Source organism: Choloepus didactylus, chromosome 8, assembly GCF_015220235.1.
Source record: "Choloepus didactylus isolate mChoDid1 chromosome 8, mChoDid1.pri, whole genome shotgun sequence".
In the NCBI taxonomy this organism is placed as follows: domain Eukaryota; kingdom Metazoa; phylum Chordata; class Mammalia; order Pilosa; family Megalonychidae; genus Choloepus; species Choloepus didactylus.
The window spans coordinates 83,969,932-83,990,306 of record NC_051314.1 but is presented as its reverse complement, the minus strand read 5'-3'; the positions used below and the strand labels follow the sequence as shown (position 1 = coordinate 83,990,306).

Genomic DNA, 20,375 nt, shown 5'->3' with positions numbered 1-20,375 from the left:
ACTTTTTAAATGGATAAGGGGGAGGATTTTGGAAGAGTTGTGAGGAGCTCGATAGAAAAGGCTTAGACTGCTTTGAAGAGACTATTGGTAGAAATACGGACACTAAAGATACTTCTGATGAGGTCTTGAGCAGAAATGATGAATGTGTTGTTGGGAACTGGAAGAAAGGCCATCCTTGTTTTAAAGTGGCAGAGAATGTGGCAAAATTGAGTCCTGGTGTTGTATGGAAGGAAGAATTTGAAGGCGATGAGCTGGGATACCTGGCTGATGCAATTTCAAAACTAAAAGTTGCAGATATAGCATGGCTTCTCCTTACAGGTTATAGTAAAATGTGAGAGGACAGAGATAAGCTGAGAAATGAACTCTTGGTTTCAAAGAAACCAGAAATCGATGGCCTGAAAAACTCTGAGCTTCCAGGGGATGGAACCCCAGAAGCTACAGCCACACGTGAGGATTTAACCAAACATGGAACCCAGCCACCATTTCAGTACAAGCCAAGACTGGAGGAGTTAAGCAGAAAGGATTTGTGGAAAGTCCTATTGTCTGACAGCTTTGACCCCTGTGTGCCTCACGCAAAGCCAAGAAAATTTTTGTGAGATCTTTAGAGACAGAGATGCTGCCAGTCTGGACTGGAGGAGACAGACAAGGAAAAAAATTGAAGGAAAATTTTCTTCAAAGACAGAGCCATGGAGGTTGAGGTCTGGAGTCAAGAGGTCTTGGGCTGGGAGAGTGGAGCAGCCCACACGCATAGGAAGGGTGAGTTTGCCCCAGAGGTCGAGGGTGGGCCTTCCGCTTCTATGCTCAGGAAGAGTTTTGCCACCCCAGGCCCCAAAGAGGGTGGAGCACATTCCCAGGGAATTGGGAAGAGCCTGGCCACCACCCCACTGTTCTGAAGGGGTTGAGCGTGTGCCCTGGAGATGGAAGAGAATCTGGGTGCTGCCCCGATGTTTGAGGAGGGTGGGGCCAAGAAGGTGGTCTCCCCAATATGTGGATATGTTGGAGCACTCACCCCAGTATTTGGAGAAAAAAGGGCTACCGCAAAGGCCCTTGGAAAGGGTTGGACTCCTGCTATCTCAAGCCCCAAGGATAAAACTTCATTCCCTAAACGACTCTCAGACTTTGAAATGTAATGGAGTTTGCCCTGTGGGTTTTAGGAATTGTTTTGGTCTCTTAAACCCTGTTTTCCTTTTAGTTTCTTCTTATGGTAGTGGGAATGTTTACCCTATGACTATCCCTCCTTTGTATATTGGAAGCAGATAACTTTTTCTAAGTTTCACAGGTACAGATCCAGAGGGTGATTTTGCTTTTGAACAGACCATGCTTGTAAATGATTTTGATGGGATCTTGTAGTTACCTATTATTACTGAAATGGCTAAAGTTTTTGTGATATTGTGATGGGATGAATGTATCTTCTATTTGGGAAGAGTATGTTTTTCTGGTGTCCAGGGGGTAGAATGCCGGTTTATATATTTATGTCGCCCAGAAAAAGTCATATTCTCTAATGCATTCTTGTGGGGGCAGACGTATTAGTGTGGATTGGGTTGAAACCTGTTGGTTCAGTGTGTTTATGGAGATGTGACCCACCCAACTGTAGGTGATAACTCTGATTGGATAATTACTATGGAGGCGTGGCCCCACCCATTCAGTGTGGGCCTTGTTTAGTTTACTGGAGCACTAGATAATTTCAGACAGAAGGGGCTCATAGCTAGCTGGAGCTGTGACAGACATTTTGAAGATGGCCATTGGAAGCTGATGCAGACATTTTGGAGAACACCATTTTAGAAACCAACCTGGGGGCAAGCAGATGCCAGCCACATGCCTTCCCAGATAACAGAGGTTTTCTGGATGCCATTGGCCATCCTCCAGGGAAGGTAACCTTTGTTTATGGACACTTTATGGCCTTAAGACTGTAACTTTGCAAACCCCCTTTTATAAAAGCCAATACATTTCTGGTGTTTTGCATTCCAGCAGCATTAGCAAACCGGAACATTATTCTTATGCATTATATAGATATTCCATTTTTAGTTTCTATTGTATTAGAATAGCCAGAGGGAAATGCCTGAGTCTGTTGAACTCTAATGCAGTAGCCTTGATTCTTAATGATGATCCTGTAACTATGTAGTTTCTATCATGTGACTGTGTGATTGTGGGAACTTTGTGACTGACAATCCCTGGATCCAGTGTATGAGCTGATGTGCAATAGAATAAAGACAAAAAAAATACACAAATGATAGGGTGTGATAAGGCATATGGGATGTCTTGGGTGTTTTTTCTATTTTTCTATTTTTATTGTTTAAATTTTTATTATTTTTTTGGATGGAGTAATAAGGATGTTCTAAGATTGATTGTTGTGATTAATGCACAACTATGTTGACACTGTGAGCCATTAATTGCATACTTCAGATGGATTATATGGTGTGTGAATATATCTCAATAAAATTGCATTTTAAAAAAGGTAAAAAAAAAAAAAAGGCCATCCCTGATTTCTTTATCTCCCTCTGTGAGTTCCTGCTTCTAGGTCTCTCTCATCAAAGAAAATACACCTTGGAAATTTGTTTTTTTCCAAGCGTCTATTTACCATTGTCACAAGTAAGACAAACTGAAGGGAGACAACCTCCTCCTCCCACCCCATTAAAAAAATGTAAAGCTCAGGATGCCAATTGTAGGTTCTTTATATTGGGAACACCCAGAACTTAGAGCTAAAGAAAGAAATTAGTGAGAATCTGCTCATAAATAATATTAGCCATAAACCCTCTGCAGAAGTCAATTACCCTAAGAGTAAGTCACTGACTCACTTAAAAGAGGTGAAACAATCCCCAGAACCAAAAAAGGTATCCAGGGTTACCCTTGAGAATGTAAATTAATGACAAAATCTTATCAACTGTGGAGTAACCTGACTGTAGTAAAGACAGTCTACATGTAGTTTATAAAGACTCAACCAGATCCATTCTTACCTCACAAATCATCACAGTAGGGGAAGTATAAAGTTCTTCTGGGTTCACATTATGGATGCTTTCCTTTTCTTTGTCCTCAGGAGTTCTTACTGGCTTCTCTGGTGGCTCTGGATCAGGAGAGGCCTCTAAGGAGGCCCTAGGACTGGAAGATTCAGCCTCCGAGAAGGCCCTGGGGCTTGTGGGTGAACCCCCTTCAGAGGCTACAAGGCTGGAGGGTATGTTCCCTGAGGAGGGCCTAGGGCTGGGAGTAGCTCTGGGCGGAGGAGGCCTACTAGGGGGCACTGAGGTCCTTGGGATAGAGGCTCTCTTCTTTGTTGGTTCAGATCCTTCACTTGGGGTGCGGGTTCGGAGGACTACTTCTGGGAGAGATGATGAAGGCTGCTCTGAGGGGATCAGAGTACTACTGCCTGGTGATGGAGCCGGGGAGCAAGAGAAAACTTCCTCCTGGGACTCGCCATCCTCAAGGGTGGGAGAGGGCTGGGCTTCAGTTGGGCCATTGCAGACTGGTAGAGGTTCTTCTTCCTCAGAGGAGCTTGTTTCGGCCTCTTCCCTCTCTATTTCTTCCTCTTTTTTGATCTCAGAGTTCTCTTCTCCCTGAGCTGGATCAGGTGCCAACTCTCCTTCAGTTGCTGAATTGGATTCCCTATCACTCTTCAAAGAGAGTGTGGAGGGACTGGTAGGTGAGGTGAGAGGGCTGGAGACAGCAGATGTTCGAACTGGGGAAGAGATGACTAAAGAGCGCCTGCTGCTGCTAAAAAAGGAAGGGCATTCAGATTCAGAAGAGCTAAAAACCAGAAGCAAACTAAATATTCAAAAATAAATTACATACAATTTCTCTAACAAAAAAATACGTAAATTATGATGTACACACATAATAAAACAGAATAAAGCAATTTAAAATTATGTTAAAAAGTGTGTATAATATGCAATAATGCTTATGTTATAAAGTGAAAAAAGGTTGTAAAATTTGATCTACATCACAATCTAAATTAGGTAAATATATTTAAAGAAAGAGATCAGAAAGAATTAGCAATAGATATTTTCTCTGGGAAGAGGATTAATGGGTAGTATAACTAACACTCACCGAGTACTGAGTAGCTATTAAGTGCTAGATACTGTGCTGAGTGCATCCACAGCTAATATCAGCTTGAATCCTACTTCTCCTCCTTGAATGTCCCTTATGTACCACATACTGACTGACTGAGCAATCCACAAATATTTACTTGACAGGTACCAACTATGTGCTATGTCTTGTCCGTAAAAGGATGGGAGAGAAGGGTAGAAGGAGGAGAGAATCTTAGATCCTGCCCTGAGGAGTTATGATGTGGGTAAGCTGCATGATATAAGGTTCTTTCCAGCACTAGCATTCTAGGAGTCAGTAAGTTTAGAAGGCAAGAGAATGTCAGATTTCTCTACAGGGTTCTGAGCCATCTCATTGTAAATTATGGTAAAGATGGGAAGAATGGACAGATAGAGAGAACTCTAGCTTTCAATGCTGAGAAGAGGAGAAATGGAGTTTTGGAGCAACAGGGAATTCAACTAGGAACTCCACATTGCCCTTTAGTGGTTCTTTTTAATAGTCTGTAACTAATTGTTAAATGAGTGACACAAACAACAAACCTGAGCCCTGTTCTTCTTCAAGTCCCAAGCTCAGTTTCACTACCTCCTTAAAGCCTTCCCTGGCCAACCACACCCTGGTGATTATTTTCCTCTCTGGAATTCCTACTGCTCTCTTTAGGCACTTAGCATGTGCAAACTTCTATCATTCCTTGTTTCCCCAGACACATTTTCTGTCCCTTTTTTGTCAATCACTTTAGGGAAAGGATGACTTTTCTATATTTTGGGTCCCTAGCACCTGGTATAAAACCTTGTACATAAAAGGAACTAATAAAATTTCCAGAACTAAGGCTTCAAAATGAGAAAGTGATATTCTGAGAGACCAGTAAATTGCTAACACCTATGAGTGTGAAGAATGTATGAAGACAAAAGATACCACAAAAAGAAGTGGAAAAGCCAGGTATAATAGATTGGGAGAAAATATCTGCAATGCATATCACTAAAAGATTAGCATCCTGAGTATACAAAGAACTCATACAAATCAATTTTTTAAAAAAGGGCAAACAACCCAATTAAAATATGGGAAAAAGATAAGTAACTCACAGAACAGGAACCATGAATGACCGATAATATGAACAGATGCTTGAGGTAACTAGAAATTGTAGAGATGAGAATTAAAACTGCAAGTTATTCAATTTCATATCCATTCATTTGGAAGAATTAAGAAGTGATGATGTCACATGTAGCAAGTATGAGGAGCAACGGGGGCTCTTATTCACTGAACATGGGATGTAAGTTAGAACAATCACTTTAGAGAGCAATTTGGCAATATCTAGTAAAGCTGAAGAAGCCCCAATGTATGAATCCTATGATTCAGCAATTCTACTCCCAGTATCTACCCTAGAGGAACTTCTGATAATATTCACAAGAAGAAATGTAGAACATATTCATCACACCATTATTTGTAGTAGTGAAAAGATGAAAGACAACCCAAATGTCCATTAGAAGGATAGATAAATTGTGAACAAGGCACACAATAGCATCCATAACAGTTATGGAAAGAAAAGATTAGGAGTAGCAACATGTAGCAAAAAGGATAAATCTCACAAACAATACTAAGAGAACAAAAGTTGCAGAATACATACAGTACAATTCCATTTATATAAATTTTAAAAACATGCAAAACGATATTTTATGTGCATATGTATGTAGCAAAAGTAGAAAGATATGCATAGCAATAATAAATACTAAATTCAAGTCAGTAGTTACCTTTGGTGGGGGGCAGGAAAAGAAAGTGAGTGGGGAAGGGACACTGGGAATTTCAACTACATTTGTAATAGTTGATTTCTTAAATTTGGTGGTAGGTTTATGGCTATTTGTTATATCCTTCTTTATACCTTTAGTTATGTCTGAAATATGTAATGAGTATTTAATTAAAAGAAAAAAATGTATATAGGAGTGTGGTGCAAACAGCAGACAACATCATACACATGAACACAGAGGAGAAGCCAGGATTTTGTTTGAGATGAGGGTGAATGCGAGCACACACACAGGACAAGCAAGAGTAGAAAAGAGTCTGAAAAGTTGCTCACCTTGATAGTCCCTTCACCACAAAGACTTTGTTGGAATGTTGCTTCTCCAGTTTGCTCATCACTTCATAAAGATTGTGGTTCAGCTAGAGCCAGCAAGAAAGAAGAGGGTACTAGCCAGATGGCAACCTAAGACTGGCACATCCCTTTTCTTTTCAACTTCAGACAGCTTCCCTAAATAAAATCTCCCTACCCTTTCAATTCGGATCTGTAATTCTTCCTCATCTCTTCTGAACTAGTGTCTAGAGTCCTGTCCAGTCGCCCCTTCTTCCTTCTTGTCTTACTGTGTCCTAAGTTCTGCCTCTTCCATCAGACTGGCAGCTCACTCAAGGTGGAGTCTATAACTGATGTTTTGATCTGAGGTTCTAGTTTCTCTTGGGTGCTGAACATTTAGTGATCCAGAGAATGAAAATCCAATTTAATAGTAACTAGACAAATCATAATATAGCCAAAGAAACTGTGCAGAGGAATATGTATGTTTGCAAATATAACTAATATTGTAATAGCAAAGAGTCTTGGAATTCCAGGACCACAAATGCCCTCGTGAGGCCATGTTATATGGCTGCCTGTCACTGACAGGATTGGCCCTGTTCAAGACCAACTACCTGAGAAACTGACCTGTGCTTAAACACTGCCCTCCCAGCTCCCCACCAGCAAAAAATGAAGATTTCACAACTTGGTTTCCCATTTCAATTGTTTCTTTCATAAGCCTAAGCTCCCTTATTCATGCTAAAGCTGAAGTCTGGGTGCTCTTATCCAGTTGTTAATGGAGATGGAGTAGACCATTTAATAGTATGTACGGGCTTTATACAGTTCAACAGTCAATCAAGTACAATTATGTCATCATGAGATAAAAGTAAATATCTTGTATAACACATAATTTAATGAAATTATGTAAACCAGGGCTATCTTCATATTCTCTAGAAAAACCTACCTAGGAGTCTAAATTGACCAGATTTTCTTACCTTGCTCATCTCCCTGTAGAAAACATCCCTCAAATTGGAAAAGTTTTGGAAGATGGTCACATAACAGCCAATACGACTATTGGGAGGCAAAACAACAAACACACACAGGTCAGGGATGGTAAAAGAGGTTTTGTTTGAAATACAAGACAGGCTTAAGCCAAAACCAGCCACCATCAATGCCCCTGAGAGAAAGGTACCCACATCCTAGACTCAAGATGTTCTGGGATCTGGATTCATGAGAGCTGGGCTGAGGCAGCCCTGACTCTCAGGAAGAGAAAAGCCAGGGGAGACACTACTGGTCCTGGCTGACACTAGTTTCATGAAATTATTAGAAGCAGAAGAGGATGTGAAAGTGCTTTGAGGAATTTTTAAAGTACTGTATAAATATAAGGCCATATAAACATAATTATCTTTCTCTTTATGCAATACTTGGGCTCTGTGAAGTTGTATGTACATTAATGGAATTCTACTCTAACTGATTTGGGGAAGTTTACATTTAAGGAACCTGTATTAATTTTCAATTCTATTTAAATTAGGAGTCACATTGCTTCTCGGCCTTTTGGCTAAGATCAAGTATAAATTAGGAGTCACATAATTAATGCGTTAGAATATATGTACTCATTAAAAAGGCTCCATCATACATAACATATTATTTGACAATACAAAATACTCAGATTACAATTGTATTAAAGCATATCTTGTTCAATGAAAATAGTATATAAATGGAATTCTGCTCAGATTCCTCTTCCACTGTGGAAGAGTTGCATCTAAAACATTTTTATCTAATGTAAAGCAAAGACACCTTTATTAATGCAAATAATCATCCCACAGTTTACCTTCTGTGTAAATCTGGTTGTTTATGAGCCAGGCTCATTTAAAACAATACACACTTGAGCATGAAAGCAGATTATTCCTAGTATGCATGACAATGGCATTTTACTTGCCAAGATCTCTTCAATCTAAGAAACATGTTGTCTTCAAACCCAGAAAAGCTGGTAGGGCAAGGATGGTTATCTCTGTATTGCAGATGAAGAAACCACAGTCTTGAGAGAGGAGTGGCTTGCCTAATACCACATAGCAAGTCAGTGGCAGGGCTGAGACTATATCCCACTCTTGGACCATGGCTCTTTTCACTGGGTGACACGCTTGGGCTGCTGGGTGGCCTGGGCTTGCCCTGGCCCAGGAATCTAGCTCTTCCCTGAATTTTAGTCATTACCTGTTGTAAAGAATAGGCAGCTCCTCCAGTAGTTCCTGATTCAGATCTTCAAACACAATCTGGGCTTTGCTGAACTCTTCCTCTGCCTAGGTGGTAAAAGAGATAAGACAATCCCCCTCAATCCTGAACCCGTGGCCAGAGACTGCCTTCTTGATCCTCTGTACTTTTTCAGGGACTGGGCTTTCTTGGAACCATGCCTCTCCTTTCCCAGACCCACACTTTCCCCAGCCTCAAGTCCTTGATTATCCTTAGAGCATTACCATTATCAGAGGAAATAAGATTTCCTTCAGGAAATTGGATGCTGAACTTGTCATTTCCTAAACCCAGCTTGATCCAGCTACTTGCCACCATGTGGGACTAGTGAGGGCAGGGAGGTTTAACCAGCCTTTTTTTTTTACCTTGGTAATCTTGGCTTCATCTTTCTTCTTGGCATTCTGCACCGCCTCTAGGTGGTGTCGGGCACTGTCATAGTCCACGAGTTTCCGGCCACGCTTGGCGATTCTCTCCTAACCCAGGGTGATGAGAGAGAGCCCTGATATGTACTTTTCAGTGGCCAGGATGTAGGTAGCAAGATTACCAAGTAGAGAGGCAAGATTCCCAAGTTCTATTATCAAATTTCACTTTCTAACAAGGTTTTGTGCTCAAAAGATCTCCCTCACATCTGGGAAAAATGGGGATTCTCACAGGAAGATAGAGTAAAGAAAGGGCAATCCTAGAGAACATGTGGAAGCCTGCAATGAATTTAAATATTCCTTATGAGCCCAATAGGAACTAGTTCAGCTTTCAGGAAAAATGGCCCTGAAAATCTTATTAAATTAAAAGTCAGGAATTTTAGGTCTCAGTCCCAACTCTGCCATTTGTTAGCCTTGTGACCTAGAGCAAGGCACATCTCTTTTTGAGCCTCAGAAGCCTCTTTTCTATATAATTTCAAAGACCAAATATTGAATATAAAGTGCTTCGAAAACTCTAAAACGCCAAAAAAAAAGGTAAAGTGTTATTATGAGCATTGAGAGAAAGTCTGCCCAATCTCATCCTGCAAATACCAGGGAGAAGTAAACTGTCATTGGCCTGTTTCTATCTCAATCACAGAATCTGTAAAGATTTTAACGATTATCTGGTCCAACTTCCTATACAATACATAAGCTTCTCTACAATACCCAAGATAAGTAGTTCAACTTGTTCAACTTCGGCTTGAACAGAGAACTCACAATCTCTAACAGTGTGTTTCCTTTTTTGGGGGAAAGCTTTAACTATCACAAGCTTAAGGCAGCCTCCCTCTAATATCTTCCTATTAAACTAAAAGCAGCACAGTGCCCAACAGAATAGGTTTTTAATAATATTAGTTGAATGAATACATGAATTCTAATTCTGCTTTCCAGAACAATTTAGAACAGGCTGAATTCCTCTTTCTCCTAACAGCCGTTCAAGCATTTGAAGATAACTATATGTCTCCTCCAAATTTCCTCTTCTCCTCAACAAACATCCTTAGTCCCTTCAACTGTTTCTCAGAGCTGAAAGGGATGCCCTGACCTGGACCTAACTCAACACTATTCCAAAGCCAGCTGACTGAAATCCAAGTTTAAACACAATCTTCTCACTACCTCTATCCCTCCACTCTAACCTATTATCTAATTGTCAACCTTCCTAACTTTTTACCCAATTTCATTACTCACCATGGGCCGCCCATAACCCAGCCTTGATTGTGTAAATTGAGTACCTTAATCTCACTAAACTGGGCTATATAGTTTTCCATGGTTCTCACAGCCTGGTCAGCCAGTTTCTCTTCATAGTCTTCCCAAAGGAGATCATTACTCTGTGGGATAGAGGCAGAGGCTGGTGAGGACTCCATTTTTCAACAACTGCCCACCAGGTAAATACACAAATTCTCCCTGCAGAAACTTTCTTTTTGGAGCACTGTATTTAGAATATCATGTTGGATATTGGAGAAGAGTCAGAGGGAGAAAAGAAACAGCTCCTGCCCCAAGAACTCCCTAAAGGAGGCTGGACATACATTCAGGAATTAAGAACAAGACATATGGTAAGAGCCTTGGACCCTAGAGCTTGGAGGACAGGGAGGTATGGGAGTAAACAGGCAACCTTCAGGAGGTAAACTGTAATGTTTTAAAGAGGGGAAGGGGGTAAAAAAACAGAGGAATCAACAGACAATGGAAAACCTGGGTTTACCTTAACAGCTACAATTTCTTCCTACCACACAGTGACCGAGACTATTCAAATGAACAATGTACACTGGCTCCTTTGTTTTCCTGTTGGTTTGGGAATGGAGAAGCTAAGCTGAGGTTGAGTAGAGGGCAGGAGTGAGTTCTGAATAAGTTGCATAGCACAAGCTATCCTTACCCCTATAATGGCCTTCAGTTCTTCATGACCGTCCCACTCAGGGCTGTAGATCTCCTGGAGGGTTTCTGACACTCTCTTTGAACTTTCATGCATCACTGAAAGGAAAGAACTCAGTCCTACAAAAGGCTTCCCACACAGGTGACAAACAAATCAGTGTCTCCCAATTCAGAAGGACAAACTCAGAAAGTTTAGGTTATCAGTAAGGCAAGATGGATGAGGTAGGAAAAGTCATTCTTCCTAGACCCACAAAGCCCAATTCCAAGAGAATGTCACAGGCAGGGAAGTGTCAGAGGCAGTCTTTTTCCTACTGGCTTCCATCTGCAAGACCTCTTGATAGCTGCATAAATGTCCTTTGTATTCTCTTGTGTTGCCATACCTACCTTTTACTGCACTGAGGAAGTTCTTCAGGTCCTTGTATAGCTTGTGGCCTTCTGCCTGAAAGGGAGAAGTACCTTTGGTGACTAAAAGAGAAGTACTTCAAAAGCTGTTCCAGAGGCTGAAGTAGAAAATTAGGTTAAAAGAATAAATCATTGCTAGAATTTTATCAAATATTTGTGATTGTTAAAAATTACTCTTTACTCTCTTTACCAACAAGTTGTAGGTTGTCTTCTTTCAGGTCAATCTTTAAGTTGGGGGATTGTTAGAGCTTCCATTGCATTGGCATGTCGTCTTTTCTTTTTTGTTTGTTCTCCCTTCCAGTGAACAACAGCTTATATCCAAATTCCTCTGTTGAAATTTAAGTGTCCTCTATGTGACACTATGTAATCCTCTGGTTACACCCTCCTCACTGAGTACCTAAACAGCTACCACCTTCTGCAGACATCAGGCCCTCTTCCTTTTCTGAATCCTTACTCAGGCCATACTTCTCCTCCCCTGACGTTCTCCTTGGCCTTGCCTCACCCTACACTTTCCTTCCATCAGTCACCTGTTTAATACTTCTCCTCCAAGGAGCTTCATCATTGACTTCCTCCTGTTCCAACCCCAAAGTCCTCTATAGTTCTAAGTATCTATCCCTAATTGTATCTTTGCTCCTGTGTCTGAATTCTCATTTTTAGGCTAGGAACTCCCAAACACAGAGTAGCTCTCCTTCTCCCTCTAAAAAAGGAAGAGAGGAAGAGGAGGAAGATTTCATTTCAAGGTAGTTCAACTCAACCCAAGATGAGCCACTTTTTTAATAACTCTGACAAATGTTTGTTTAGCCTTTGCTTCTTGAGTACTGCCAGCAACCAGAAAACCAGAAATTCACAACCTCTTGCCTGAGGTAGTGTCACTTTCCTTTTTTTTCCTTTTTCAAAAAGTTCTGATTTGTTAGAACTTTTGTCCCTTGGTCTTAGGTTGGCCTTCTGTACTAACAGAGTAGATCTCATGTCTCTTCCACACAGATGAAGACATCTTTCATGTGTCTTCCTGGAGTCTTCCTTTTCATAGGTTTTCTTAATTGTTCCTCAAAGTGTTGTTTCAAGCCCCTTCCCATTCTGGTCTCTTTCCTATGTCTGAACTCCAGTTTCTAGGTGGGAAGGAAGTTTGAGGCCAGATGGTTGATATTTTGGAGGCTGACTTTAGGAGTGTGAGACTGAACTGTGAGGTGCAGCCCACTTCCAGGGTATTCTACAGGGCCAGGCCCATGGGTCAGAACTGCGATCTTCACTTCTATTCGGGTGGTAGAGCATTTGAAAACCAAGATGCATTATTTAGTAATCATAAAATAGTTGTTGTGAACATGTTCAAGTGTTTTGCTATTTGCTTGTGTTGATTACTAGACAGGCTGTTGAACATACCAAAAGTATAAAAAAAATTATGGGAGAAAAACTGAAAATTCAGAAAATTGTGTCTAATGACTTAAATTTTTTTTCCTGTGGAAATCTTTGGGAAAAGATCACTACTATTTAATTTTAGCAATAGAAAATTTAGATCCACTCACTCAAAGAAACAAAGAAAACATGACTAATTAGTTCATCAATTTTCTTACCTCCAGGGCCCACCTCTAAGTCAGTGCAAACTCTTGACCATTCCTCAAGCTGAAAACCCATCTCAGATAGGCAAATTCATAGAGACAGAAAGAAGATTACAGTGGACCAGGGGCAGTAGTGGGGGAGTGAAGAATGGGGAATTAATGCTTAATCGGTACAGAACAGAGTTCCCGCTTCGGATGATGGAAAGTTTCGGTAATGAATGGTGGTGGTGGTAGCACAGCATCATGAATAAAATTAACACCACTGAGTTGTATACTTAGAAGTGGTTAAAATGGGAAATTTTATGTTCTATGTATGTTACCACAATTAAAGAAAAAAAGTCCATCTCAGGAAAGAAGAGTGAATGCGAGGGGTAAAGGGATGGGAAGACACAGACAGCCTCAAAGGGGTCAAAGGCATGATCGAGAGGTGGGAGACCTGGGATTGTACAGTACGTCACAGCAGATGAGGATCAAGAAAGTGTGAGAGAGATGATCAAGGAAGGATCAGATGCTGCAGAGAGGTCAGAATGCAGGAGGAATGGGTAAATGTAACAGGAATTGGAAGCTGGAGCTAACTAGGGACCTTTGAGAAAGCATTTTTAATAGCATGATGGAGATAGATTAAGTCAGGTAACAAACTTCAGAAACACTCAGCACTTACTAGGAAGGATGTCTCACTTCTTTCTTGCTCATTTGAGAAAAGGTGTTTTTTATTCACAGAAAAAAGTTTAGATAGACTAAGGTGTTAAATGTATACAATATCTTTTAATCCAGGATAAAGTAGGTAGATGGTAAGTTTGAGAGTTTTGAAAATGTGATAATCAAGGTTATAAAGAGTTTTAAAAGAATCTTGAGTATTATAAAAATTAAAAAGGATTTCAAAGTTATTTTTTGAAAGGAAACGACATGGACTCAATTTTTTACTTCAATGTGAAAATCTGGTCTCAAAATTACATATTGAGTAATAAAAGCTGCTAAACTATCTTGAACAGTTTCTACAAATGAAAATCTTAGATTTTTTAGCTGTTATTATATGGTTTGAAAAATCAGATCAGTAAGCAAGGCTGCCATGTGATTCTGCAGGTTGTACCCTCCAAAACTGAGGGATACTATTTACACCATAGCCTATAAAATATGATTGCCTTCGGCCCTCTACGTACCTCACAAAGCCTCTCTCTATTTCTCTTTGAGAATGGAGCCTCTTGGTCACAACATTCTTCCTTTACATTCTTGCTCTTTCCTTGGAGGAGATGACGTATGGGGAGTGGGAGCGGTCATCATGGGTGTCATTTCATTTCGCTGATCTGTCTTCCCCTGAAATGTCTCCAGGTGGAATAATCCCTAATCCCTGCATCTTTCTCCTTTCCTGACACATGTGGCTCTCTCATTCTTAGGTTGTCACTTGTCTGGGAGTCAGGAAACTTGGCTCTACCACCAACTAGCAAGTTATTCCACTTCTCAGGCTTCAGTTTCCTCATCTGTAAATGCAGAGTAAGGCCATTTCCAGATCTAAATCTGATGATTTTATCACTTCTGGTCTCTGAATCCTTGCCAAATTCTTGACATCACCACAGTCTGAGTCAGTCCTTCCTACCCCTTATACCAACAGTCCCAGCCCTTAGTTAATGAACCACTTATCCCAGAAGCTTGTTTTAAATGCTCAGGTATATAGAGCTACGTCCTAAGAGACTGGGGCACTGAGGATGGAGAAGATGGGACTTGTCCTGGGAGATTCCCTACTTGCTGTGAGAAAACTGGGCTCAGAGAAATTCAGACACTCAGCAAAACAAGTGTAAATTAACATGACTAAGCCTTGAACAAGTGCTAAAAGTGCTTGATATAAAGGAGAGCCAAGGAAGGAAAAATGAAGCTACATTGTTAGATTTTGATTTTAAAGACAATTAACTGGAAGTAGCTGTATCTACCAGAAATAAGAGATTAAAATGCTTCTTGAGGAAAAGAATTCTTCCTATACGTTTTAAAGAGGGGGGTAAGGGGAAAACAAGCAGAGCCTCAAAGAAGAGTTACCTATGGAAATTTGGTCAGGAATCCGGGAAGTTTGGGAATGAAGGGAAAAGCTGTTAATAAAAAGTTTACCTATAAGCTGACTGTGGGTGAGGTACAGGGCACATGATAAATATGTCCAACTTCTGGTACCCTTCACTGTCAATCTCCTTAACCTTGTACTTTTTCCTCCTGTTCATCTTAGCCACCCAGGTCCAGCCTCAAACCTGACAGTATTGTCAGCGTCTTCTTCCTTAAACCGCAAGAGCCTTCAGAGCAAGCGCATTGTCTAATTCATGTTGAAGTTTCAGCATTTGGCACAGTGCCTGGCATGCAGCAGGCACTCATGAAATGCTCTTTTAAACAAACTTACTAAAAGGACAATATCCAAGCATGTTTAACCACCAGTTACTGTGGGTGTACTATTTTCAGTCAGGAAGTTTTTCCTGATTCCTAACTCTATTCCACTCGTCAAGTGATGTTTAGATGGTAGGCTTGCACAGGGAATTCTGAGGGGATTATCCCAACTAATCCTCTTATTCTTCTTGACAGCCTTCCTTTATCTCTTACTGTACTGGTTTGTATATATTGTGTCCCCCAGAAAAAGCCATCTTCTTTGATGCAATCTTGTGGGGGCAGATATATTAGTGGGGATTAAGTTGGAACGTTTGGATTACATTGTTTCTATGGAAATGCACCCCACCCAACTGTGGGTGATAACTCTGATCGGATAGTTTCCATGGAGGTTTGACCCCACCCATTCAGGGTGGGTCTGAATTAGTTCACTGGAGCATTATATAAGCTCAGAAAGAAGGAGTGAGCCTGCTACAGCCAAGAGGGACACTTTGAAGAATGCACAGGAGGTGAGAGAGGAACTGCAGTTTACAGAGAAGTTTTGGAGACAGCCTTTGAAAGCAAACTTTTGCTCTGGAGAAGCTAAGAGAGGACAAACGCCCCAAGACCAACCGAGACTGACATTTTGGAGAGAAGCTGAAGCCTAGAGAGGGATGTCCTGGTAGAAAGCCATTTTAAAACCAGAACTCTGGAGCAGATGCGAGCCATGTGCCTTCCCAGCTAACAGAGGTTTTCTGGACACCACTGGCCAACCTCCAGTGAAGGTACCCGATTGTTGATGCATTATCTCAGACACTTTATGGCCATAAGACTCTAACTGTGTAACCAAATAAACCCCCTTTTATAAAAGTCAATCAATTTCTGGTGTTTTGCATTCTGGCAGCATTAGCAAAGTAGAACATTTACCTTTCTACCTACACATCTGCCCTTATAGGATGACTCCTCTGGGAGTTCATCCTACAAAGCAGAGAGAGGGAGAGAGAAGACTGAGGGACAGAATGGGCCAAGAATCAGAAACTTTTCAAAGTGGATGTCAGCTTACTGATTCCTACTTTTTTTCATGCTGGTGTTGGAAGCAGGATAGTTACTACAGTTAAGAAGAGGTCCATTGGGGGCTACCAATTTAGAAGGCCAAGACCTCGATCTTCGGGCTTGCCCTTATGAAGTTTGTTACTGCAAAGGAAAGGCTAAGCCTACTTAAAATTGTACCTGAGAGTCACCCCCAGAGAACCTCTTTTGTTGCCCAGATGTGGCCTCTGTCTCTAAGCCAACTGTATAGGTAATCTCAATGTCCTCCCCTCTACATGGGACTTGACTCCCAGGGGTGTAAATCTCCCTGGCAATGTGGGACGTGATTTGCAGGGATGAGCTTGCCCTGGCATCATGGGACTGAGAAAGCCTTCTTGGAACAAAAGGGGGAAGAGAAAGGAAACAAAATAAAGTTTCAGTGGCTGAGAGATCTCAAATAGAGTCAAGGGGTCATTCTGGAGGTTATTCTTATGCATTATGTAGACACTGATTTTTAATTATTGGTGTATTGGAATAGCTAGAAGAAAATACCTGAAACTGTTGAACTGCAACCCAGTAGCCTTGATTCTTGAAGATAACTTTATAACTATGTAGCTTGCACTGTGTGACCATGTGATCATGAAAACTTCGGGTATGGACAAATCAATAGAAAAATGAGGACAAAAAGTAAATGAATAATAAGGAGAGTTGCGGGATATGGGATGTTTTGGGTGTTGTTTTGTACTTTAACTTTTATTCTTATTCTTTTTTGTGTGTGGTAATGAAATTGTTCAAAAATTGATTGTGGTGATGAATGCACAACTATATAATGGTACTGTGAACAACTGATTGTACACCATGGATGACTGTATTGTATGTAAATACATCTCAATTAAACTGATTTAAGAAAAAAAGAAGAGGTCCACGAAGGCCTTCCAGTGAGGTACAGTGAAAAAAAGCACAGTGTTTATGTTTTAATACTAGTTATGCAACTTATGTGCTGCATTACCCTGATTTAATCACTCCTCCTAACAATCAAATCCTGTTTCCCCTCACTGGTAAAATGAAGGAGGTAGACTAGATCAGCGGTTGCTTAATGCTGTTTTCAGACTAGTTACTGCATCATAATTACATAGGAAATTAATACAGAACATGGATTCCCTATGGCTGTTAAAACACAAAAAAGGAGGCCATCAGACATTATGTGCCTCCTGATGGACATAACATCATCTATGAAGTATTTTTGCCGCCAAAACAAACACAAAAACCTGAATCTCATCAAGCCTCTAAATTTAAACATTATTTTACAGAAAGCACAGGAGATAGAGGACTATGTTAAACAATACCATGGGTATGCAATCAGCAAAATTTAGACCATAAGAAACTGCAGGACAAACAATCAACAACAAATAAGCTATAAAAAATAAGATGTAAAAAAACTATTAAAAAATTATGACAAAATTTGAACACTGGATATTTTATGATATTAAGGAATTACTGATTTTTTTTTAGGTTATCACTAAAACTTGTGTTTTAGTGGAATATTTAATAACCTGAAAAGATATTTGTATTGTTAAGTGAAAAAGACAAGTTGCAAAACCATATGTATGGAATAATCTCAATTTTGTAAGCCTAATATGTATATTTACCATGGATATAGTTAGATATCATAGAGATACACAGCACAGCAATTGTGACGATATAAAACAACAGTGGCTATAACATGGAGGCATATGCAATCATCACTATTTTTTAAGTTCATTTTCTTCTTTTTTTGTTGATGTACTTTCTGACTTCTGTAATGAATGTTTTATAGAAAAACATGTTGTAGGTTTGATAATGGTATTGTGGTTAATTTTTTTTTAAATGTTCTTGTCTTAGACATTCATAATAAATTTTTATGGATGAAATGATATGGTACCTGGACCTGCTTCATAATAATCAGGGATGGGTAAGTGTGTGGGGACATAGGTGAAACAAGATTGCCCATGAGTTGATGATTATTGAAGCTGTTTGATATGGATTCACTATACGAGTCCCTCTACCATTGTGTACATTTGAAATTTTCCATTTAAAAAAGTTTAAAAGTACAGATTCCTAGGTCCTACTCCCAGAGATCCTGCATTTAAAAATTTTCCTAAATGATTCTGAGATACAGTCAACTACTGCACTAGATGATAGCTAATATCCTTCTTAATATAAACATATTTATATAATTCAATTAACAGGATATTCATTTAAGTTAATAACTCCCTTCTATTATAAAGAGGGGAAAGCAATCTCCAGAGCTGATGTGAGAATAATACATGTGAAGCACCGAGTATGATGCGTGGCACATGGTAGATGGAAGGTCAAATATCCCACGGAATGTTAAACTTCTAAGTTATCCACTTCTTTATGTGAATATTCTACATAAAAATACTTGTAATACCCAGTCGAGATTGAAGGAATAGTGAGAATAGGTAGTTTGGTGGAGGGAATGACAGGCGAAAAATGGAGGTATTATTTTAGAATAAAGGACTTGGGTCCTTTAGAATAAAGATGTAGTGGATAATACTGCACTAGATGATAGCTAATATCCTTCTTAATATAAACATATTTATATAATTCAATTAACAGGATATTCATTTAAGTTAATAACTCCCTTCTATTATAAAGAGGGGAAAGCAATCTCCAGAGCTGATGTGAGAATAATACATGTGAAGCACCGAGTATGATGCGTGGCACATGGTAGATGGAAGGTCAAATATCCCACGGAATGTTAAACTTCTAAGTTATCCACTTCTTTATGTGAATATTCTACATAAAAATACTTGTAATACCCAGTCGAGATTGAAGGAATAGTGAGAATAGGTAGTTTGGTGGAGGGAATGACAGGCGAAAAATGGAGGTATTATTTTAGAATAAAGGACTTGGGTCCTTTAGAATAAAGATGTAGTGGATAAGGAGGCAACAAGAAAAACCTGCGGCTGATGAGGTATGAGGAGTCCTAGGGTGGGAGAGGCACCCTGGAGGAAATGAGTTAGCCAAAAACTAAGGTGGAAGGAGCTCACTTTGATTTTGACTTTCTGGTGATGCCACTGTATTTGGAATTCCTGAGGGGAATCAGTGTAGGAGAAAAGAGGAACACTCACCTATCCCCCAAATTTCCAGGGTCAGGATGCACAGGAAAGGTAAGTTTCTCTGGTTCCCAGGAGAAGGATAAGCAGCAAGTTACCCTGTGGCCCTTACCCCTGGGGGAAGATGGGCTGGTAGGGATGCTTGTTGGTTTATGGAACCTGCTATTCTTCTGCCACTTAGCCCTCAGGTCTTCTTTCTTCCTCCAAGCTTTCCTTCCCCACCTTCCAGCTTACCTGTTGCTGGCAGAAGTTGTTAGCACTTTGTTCAAACCGTTCATCTTTGGTTTCCACAGTTTTCCCCAACTTCTGTAGTACCTGAGGAAATAAGCCAGAAAGACCCAAAAGGTTATGATCAATTCTCTCTTCTCTGTTTGCCTCATATGACCCTAGCTTCTCTCAGAATCCCAGAAGCAAATGCAGTGAACAGAACTAGAAATGTAACATGTTGCAGTAAAAACAATCATTGGGGTACATATCAGTGAGCTTGAGGTATATATAAAGCCCAGTATAAATAAGGTATATCTTCCTGGAATGTTATTATTATTTGAAGTTTTTTTTGAGGGGGAGGGATGGAGCATTATATTAAAACAAGGATAATGAGAAGAATGCAAAATGTACATGGCTTTTAAAGATAAAATACAAGCCTTGAAGACATTTTTCACTTGAGAGATCCTCTTCCATCCATAGCTTTAGATTACCCTGGGTAGCTAGTAGATAAGGTTAGAGAGGTGGGCAGGGAACTCTTCTCTTGTCAGAGGCCCTTGTGGAAAACGTTGAGAAGCCCTGATATAATACACTTGAAAGTCAGATAGAAATTAATGCTATCCACGTCCGTTTCCTCTCCTCTGGGAAACCTGAGTCAATCATCGAGGCCTCAGTGCCAATGACGACAAGGACAGGAAAAAGACTCAGTCCCTGTTCTTATGTAGCTCCTTCTAATAGGAGAGACTCAGAAACAAGTAATTACATGTGGTAAGAAAGCCCTTACTCTTCTACCTGTTACCCACATCTTTGAAGGAGGCACACCACCATCTCCCCATGCCAAAGTTAGATTCTCAGGAGTCACCCTACTTGTCTGTCCTTTCATCAAATCACTCAACATATCTGTCAACTCCACTCCCACCTCCTGTTATCTCTGCAATTGAATAGTACCTTTTAAATGCCTTTTAGTCTATGGGTTTTCCCATCTGTCTCTCTTTTTCTCTTTTTTCTTGTGCTTTTGTTGTTGTTGAGGAAACCAGATTATTTGTCCTGCAGAATTTGCCATAGTCTGGATTTTTTTTAATTTGCACCCCACAAT

At 40.2% G+C, this 20,375-nt stretch overlaps 1 protein-coding gene across 2 annotated transcripts in view; it reads right to left on the bottom strand.

Moving 5' to 3' along the window:
- Window positions 1-20,375, bottom strand: part of BIN2 (bridging integrator 2) — a 32,492-nt gene that overhangs the window by 4,617 nt on the left and 7,500 nt on the right. Inside the window, exons 2-10 of one of the 2 annotated variants that reach the window (XM_037848136.1) lie at window positions 19,310-19,390; window positions 11,017-11,071; window positions 10,637-10,731; window positions 9,999-10,094; window positions 8,680-8,787; window positions 8,282-8,367; window positions 7,066-7,141; window positions 6,104-6,186; window positions 2,955-3,705 (exon numbers count right to left, since the gene is read on the bottom strand). In XM_037848136.1, coding sequence (XP_037704064.1) covers window positions 2,955-3,705; window positions 6,104-6,186; window positions 7,066-7,141; window positions 8,282-8,367; window positions 8,680-8,787; window positions 9,999-10,094; window positions 10,637-10,731; window positions 11,017-11,071; window positions 19,310-19,390 — 1,431 coding nt within the window. The other variant, XM_037848137.1, reaches the window with a different exon arrangement.